The 7,500-nt window shown below is 32.3% G+C and overlaps 1 protein-coding gene across 1 annotated transcript in view; it reads right to left on the reverse strand.

Moving 5' to 3' along the window:
* Positions 1 to 7,500, reverse strand: part of LOC128248875 (uncharacterized) — a 250,936-nt gene that overhangs the window by 241,978 nt on the left and 1,458 nt on the right. The window contains exon 2 of the mRNA XM_052971041.2: positions 1 to 2,568. This exon is cut by the window's left edge and continues 864 nt beyond it. Coding sequence (XP_052827001.1) covers positions 1 to 619 — 619 coding nt within the window. The 5' untranslated portion in view covers positions 620 to 2,568. The remainder of the gene's footprint in view (positions 2,569 to 7,500) is intronic.

A 7,500-nucleotide genomic window follows, 5' to 3' on the forward strand; every position in this document is an offset into this window, starting at 1 on the left:
GCTGCTGCTGTTGCTGCTGCTGCCTCAACTGACGCCGACGCGGCTGCTGCCGCTGTTGCCGCTTGTGTTTTAACAATGTTACAGATTGTTTACGATTTCTAAAATTCCTGTCAGAAGGGCGTCTACTATTGCGGCTATTATTGTTTTTATTACGCTTTTTATTATTATTTTTGTTGTTGTTGTTGTTGTTGTTGTGGTTGTTGTTGTTATTGTGATTATTGCTGCGATTGTTGTTGTGGTCGTGGTTCTTGTCGTCACTGCGGCTGTGACTTTGGTTATGACTTCGGTTGTGAGGTTTCTTGTCGTTATGAGTGATATCAATAGAAATGCCAAAGATATTATAAGTAGAATTAATATTATTATTAGTATTATTAATATTAGTATTAGTAGTAGTAGTAGTAGTAATATTATTAGTTTTATTCCTAATGTTGCTCTTAATGTTTTTGTGGTTACCGTGATTGTGTTTAGAAGTGTTGTTGTGATGCTGGTGATGATATTGATCGCTGTGATTATTATTGGTGTGGTCGTAATGTTGAATGAAGCTGGTCGACAGGGCACTGGCACCGATGATAACAATAAGATAAGCAACGGCGAGTAGGGCAGTTGAGAGGTTTAGCATCACTGCCGGTTTGTAAAGAGGCCCCGACTAAAAAGGCACTACTTACACTTTGAAACAGAGGAGTGTGAGCGAAGAATCATACATAGATATATATATACATGAACGGTGTAATAGCAACACCACGCGGGCGAAATGATGCTTGGAATGGAACTAGAGATAAAGAAAACCTTGGGTGGAGCAGGGTAAGTGTAGTGTAGTTTTGATGTAGTTTGAGCGCGTGCGTAGGGGCGTGCGCGTGTGGCGGGGGGCTGTGGATGGATATCGGGTGGATGAATGGCTGGGAAGAGTGTTTAGCTACGGTTAGGTAGACAGAGTTAGGGATGAGATAGATAGGCAGGTAGGAAAGTAGAAAGTTAAGTAGGTAGGTCGATAGGGAGGTTGAGAGGTAAGTAGTTTTTTTCTTCTGAAGTTAGGTAAATCGTAAGTGGATGGTTGGATAGATAGATAGATAGATAGATAGATAGATAGATAGATAGATAGATAGATAGATTGATAGATAGATAGATAGATAGATAGATAGATAGATAGATAGATAGATAGATAGATAGATAGATAAGTAGTTGTATTGTTAACTGAATGACTAAAATTGAGGGTGGGCTAATCAGATTAGGTAGGTAGATACGTAGGTAGGTAAATAGGCGGAGGGTAGATAGGGTAGATGGTTAAATAGGTGTTGATGGAGATGAGAGTTTTTTAATTGCCGGATAATTGAAAATGGAGGAAAAAGTGAATCAGAGAAAGAAAGAGGATAGGAAAGATTTCAAATATGGCGTTGTTGTTGTTGTTGTTGCTGTTGCTTTGTTGTTGTTGTTGGTGGTGGTGGTGGTGGTGGTGGTGTTGTGTTGAGGTAGACATCAGGTAAAACGTTGATTAAGAAAGAAAGTGCTAATGTTTTGTATAATAATAATAATAATAATAATAATAACAATAATAATAATAATAATAATAATAATAATAATAATAATAATAATAATAATAATAATAATAATAATAAAGGATTCGGACGTATGAAACAGGTGGATAGAGCAGAAGATAGATACAGGAATATATAGGCGAACAAAGAAGAGAGATTGTGGGACACAGAGCGAAGAAGAGAAAGAAGAAATACAGAGAAGGCAGTGACAGTCAGAAAGACAAACAGACAGACAGACAGACAGACAGACAGACAGACAGACAAACAGACAGACAGATAGATAGATAGATAGATAGATAGATAGATAGATAGATAGATAGATAGATAGATAGATAGATAGAAAACAAGAAAGGTATACACTGATCAAGAAAACTTCATGGACACTAAAATTCTCTAGTAGTAGTAGTAGTAGTAGTAGTAGTAGTAGTAGTAGTAGTAGTAGTAGTAGTAGTGGTGGTGGTTTTTGTTGTTGTTGTTGTTATTGTGGCTGCTGATGGTGGTGGTGGTGATGGTGTGCTAGCGCCTCACTCCGTTAGGATAATTGTTGTTGCTTTTGTTTTACCAATCTGATTTAGTTCTTCCCGTTGATAATTTGCTGGTCGTTGGTTGTCGATGCTGTGTTTTGTTTGGCTGTTTACAAGACACCGTTAATGTGTGTGAATGTTGCTATGTTGATTGTTGCTGTCGTTCTTCGCAGATAACTTTTATATAAGTCGTACTGCTGTTGCAAATGATAATAATGATGATGATAATAATAATAATAATAATAATAATAATAATAATAACAATAATAATAATGATGATGATGATAATGATAATAATGATACAGATGCTTCTGTCGATACTCCGGCGATTATTCTGTTGCTCTTTTAAGGTTTGCAATACTTCTCTTTATGTTTGTTTAACATCAAGCTGTAGTAGATGGCAATATCATCACAACCAGTGCCAAACGCTGCCCCATGGGTGGGCGTTGTTGTCATCTGTAGCAAATGTGGGCATCTGTGTGTGGGACGGTATCGACCGCAATACCAGTAACCTTGGAAACGAGATCGAAATACAGGTGAATGTTATTTATTTATTTATTTATTTATTTATTTATTATATTTTATATTCATTTATTTGATTTTTTTTTTTTTTCAAAGATAATATGAATTACATTATTACAATCATGTATTATGAATTCACACATTCACTCACACGCACGCACGCACGCACGCACGCACATACACACACATGTATAATCATGTATGTGTGTGTGCGTGTGTGTGTGCGTGTGTGTGTGTGTGTGTGTAAATACATACACTCAAATGCATACATATACATACATTTACATACACATAGTTATATAATATACAGTGCTATATATATATATAAATATGCATACACACATACATACGTACGTACATACATACATACATACATACATATGTATAGTATGTATATTTCGGGGAAATGGAAACTGAAAGAAGCTCATCGCATATATATGATAGTATATTAATGTGTGTGTCTCTTTGTGTTTGTAGTTGTTCCCCCTCACCATTTGACAACCAGTGATGGTTTGTTTACGTTCCTGTAAAAGAGCCCAAGAGAATAAACGTCAGTCCTTAAAAACAATTTAAAATAAGTACTGGGGTCGATTTGACTGACAAAATCCCTTTTTGGTGGTTCTCCAGCATGGCAGCAGTCATAGAGTGACAAGCGAGAAAGGGAGAAGACAGAATGTACATATATATATATATATATATATATATATATATATATATATATATATATATATATATCCGACATGACCCCAGGAACATTTCGAAGGGAAGGCATAAGGTCAGAAAGAAATACAATTCTGGGAGAATAGGGCGCAATAACATTATTTAGACAGGTGCACTTCTTTTCTTGAGGGGGGCACGTGCCCCTCAGGCGCTCCCCTTGGGTCACCCTTGTATGTACATATATATATATATATCAAAGGAAAAGGAAAAGGAAAACAAAATCAAGGCAGGGCGAGCATCTCAGGTCATTTAGAATATTTAATCAGCGTAAAGTGAATAAAAAAAGAAGTACAGATAGACATTAACTACTTATTTTTCGATTCACTAATTAAATATTCTAAATTACATGAAATGCTCGTCCTACCTCGGTTTTGTTTGCCTTTTCCTTTAATATATACTCACTGGATGAGCAGCCTACTACAGACCCCTGGCCCCAGCCTTAGCTATGATCTTGGAACCTAACGGATGACCAATTAATTATAGCACTTACGCAGCGTATCTATTTGTTTAGATCATCAATGAACTAAATCCCTCATGTTCCTTATATATATATATACATATGCATGTGTGTGTGTGTGTGTGTGTGTGTGTGTGTGTGTGTGTGTGTGTGTGTGTGTATAACTGTGGATTTTCATGGATGAGTTCAGGAACTGTGGTTCTTTTCTCTGAATTATATATTTATATATTATTTACCGTGAAGCTTAATTTAATTTTAATTTTTGATAAATTAAATTAAATTGAGTTTTTACCTGTAAATTTGGATTTTTATCCCTAATATTATTATCATAATATGTATATATATATAAATATATAGATGTATATGTATATATATATGTATGTATATATATATATATATATATATATATATATATATATATATATATATATATATATATATATATATATATATATATATATATATATATATATATGTATATATATGACAAAGGCTGAAGTTAGAGAAAAGTTCATTTTCGCTTTCACTATTTTAAGAAAAGCTATTGTCTTCTAACTTGGCTGCAAAACCAAAAAGTGAAGGCAATAATATTTCAATCAATGTCTCTCCTCCCTATTTCAGTCATATTGTACCAACCTCCCGCAATTTCTTTCTCTTTTTCGTTTTCATCTCTATTACTTTCGGTCTTTAAAATATTAACTTCCAAAATAAGGCCCAAACACCAATACCACACATTGAAGAGTAAGTTAGACGTTAGGGTCTATTATACCGGCCCCTCCAATCGTCTGTATTTAAAATGTGGATATTTAATGGACTGTGAAAAGATCAAAGCCTCTCGGTTGGGTTTTCAATTCATATCATAATAAAAGGACTTTATGTGTGATAAAAGAAGTTCTTTATTGATATTGTATGAAGTGACACACAACTAGTGATGAGCTGACAGAAGTGGATGTACGTGAAGCATATATATATATATATTTGTGTGTGTAATATATATAATATAATGTATGTATATATATATATATATATATACATACATACATACATACACACACACACACACACACACATATATACGTACACAGACACATTTATACATACAACTTACACATAATATACATATGTATATTATATATTTACACACACACACATATATATATACATATATATATATATATATATTGTATAATTATGTACATATACACACGTACAAACATATATTCATTCATACATACAGACAGACAGACTCTATAGTCATACGGGCATTGACACATATCTGTATATATATATATATATATATGTAAATGTGTGTATGTACGTGTATATATATACATATATATATATATATATATATATATATATATATATATATATATATATATATATATATATATATATATATATATATATATATATATATATGTATATGTATGTATGTATGTATATATGTATGTATATGTATATGTATGTAATAATAATATAGATTTAATCAAAAGATTAAATGTGGTGCTTAAAATGTTTGAGGCACTAGAATTTGGTAGGGTAAAAACCAAAAACAAAATCAAGAGATTTGGTGAATAAAATTTGAAGAAAAGCAACAAAAATTCAATAGGTTATAGTAGTATGTATGTCTATGTATATACATATATGCACATGAACTGACATGTAAGATAATGGAAACAGCATAAACTTAGTTCACGCGTGTATTTCTTCATTAGAAATCTTACTCTCTCCCTCCCTCCCACCCCCTCTCATTCTGTCTTCTCCCTCCACAACTCTGAGGGTTTTGCTGACCCTGCTAACTTACAAGTTGCTAACTCAAAGGATTGCTGCAGATGCTAGAATATTAAGCATTGAATCGTCTACTGTAAATGTTTGGTAACTATAACAACGGAATCATTTCATCAGTAACTCTTCCTTCTACTCTATGCATCCTACTCCTCATATTTATTTATTTGTTTGTTTGTTTGTTTGTTTACTTATTTATTTATATTTTTATTTCTATTTATTTATTTATTTAGGTTTTTAAATATTTTTTCCTACTTCAGCATCCCTTCTCATTTTTTGCTGTAATATATACATACAAATGTGAGAGTATGCATGTATGCATGTATAAATGTATGTATGTGTAATTCATACTTATATTAACTATTTATGTGCATATAAATATATTTATGTGCGTGTGCATACATATATACATATATATATATGCACATAAATATATATAGATACATACAGATACACACATGCACACACACACACACACATATATATATGCATATGTACATATGTATATATATATATGTGTGTAATGCATATATATATATATATATATATATATATATATATATATGTTCATATATATATATATATATATATATATATATATATATATATATATATATATGTTCATGCATATCCATACTTTAAACTTACGATTGCGTCTGACCCTCTCCCTCCTTCTCTCTCTCCCTCTCTCTCTCTCTCTCTATATATATATATATATATATTATATATATATATATATATATATATATATATATATATATATATATATATATATATATATATATATATATATATATATATATATATATATATATGTATGTATATATTAATATATATATATATGTTCAGGCACATCTATACACGCACACGCGCACACACTCATACACACACACTCATACACACACACGCACACAGACACACGCTGATAAAAATATATATACAGTATATACAGGTAAAATTGGAAACATTTGAAGAAATACATAAATTAATGGTGATAGATTTGATCTCTAAAAATTTCTGGATTAAAACTCGATTTAGATATTGAAATTTATAATTTTTTACAACAAAGGACAGCTAATTGAGATCTGATTATCGTTTGTAAAACACGTTTTTCCAGCAGTCTGTTTCATTACTTCCGGATCTTGACCTGGGTCAAAGAAGGGCCGGAATGATGCACCAGACATTTGGAATGTTGTTAAATGTTCACAAAGAGAAAAATGATGATCACTCTGCAAGCATTCATTCCATGTCTAAGCATTGCTGTTTTGCGAAGTCGTTTCGACCAGCTGTTGTCGCATATGGGATGTTTCTGGTGATAGGCCGTGTCCATCGTGAGCACCGCTCTGTTACTTTCCTTTGACTAGAAATTACATACAGTTTCCCACTCTGACAGCCATGGGGAAAGTGGGTAAGAGGATTGTATACTAAAGAAGCAACGTTTTCTAAAGCAGAAATATTCTCTATTTGACCAAACCCCCATCAATTACTTCAAGTTCTCCTTTGAGCAGAAGGTAAGGATGGCGTATAATATTCTACCCTCTCGCGAATTTACTGAACCATAAATAAGACTGGTAGGAACAGCCTGTGTACATGAAAAAGCCAGAAAACACAGCTGGGAAAAGGTAGGTCTCTTGGCATTCAAGGCAATTCTGGAAATATGTGATTTTTTGATTAGTGGTGATCCTTCTCTGAGAACTATGTCGCACATCTGTATACTGCCTATGTCATCACTTTTAAGTTTATACCATCCGATTTCTGTGTGAATTTTTTCTAACACGTCCCTATTATATTCCCTTATCCGTCACTGTCGTCAAACACAACAACAACAACAACAACAACAACAACAACAATGATGATGATGCTAATAATGATAATAATAATAATAATAATAATAATAATAATAATAATAATAATAATAATAATAATAATAATAATAATGATAATAATAATAATAATA

Source organism: Octopus bimaculoides, chromosome 10 (genome assembly GCF_046866305.1).
Source record: "Octopus bimaculoides isolate indiv1 chromosome 10, ASM4686630v1, whole genome shotgun sequence".
Taxonomy (NCBI): domain Eukaryota; kingdom Metazoa; phylum Mollusca; class Cephalopoda; order Octopoda; family Octopodidae; genus Octopus; species Octopus bimaculoides.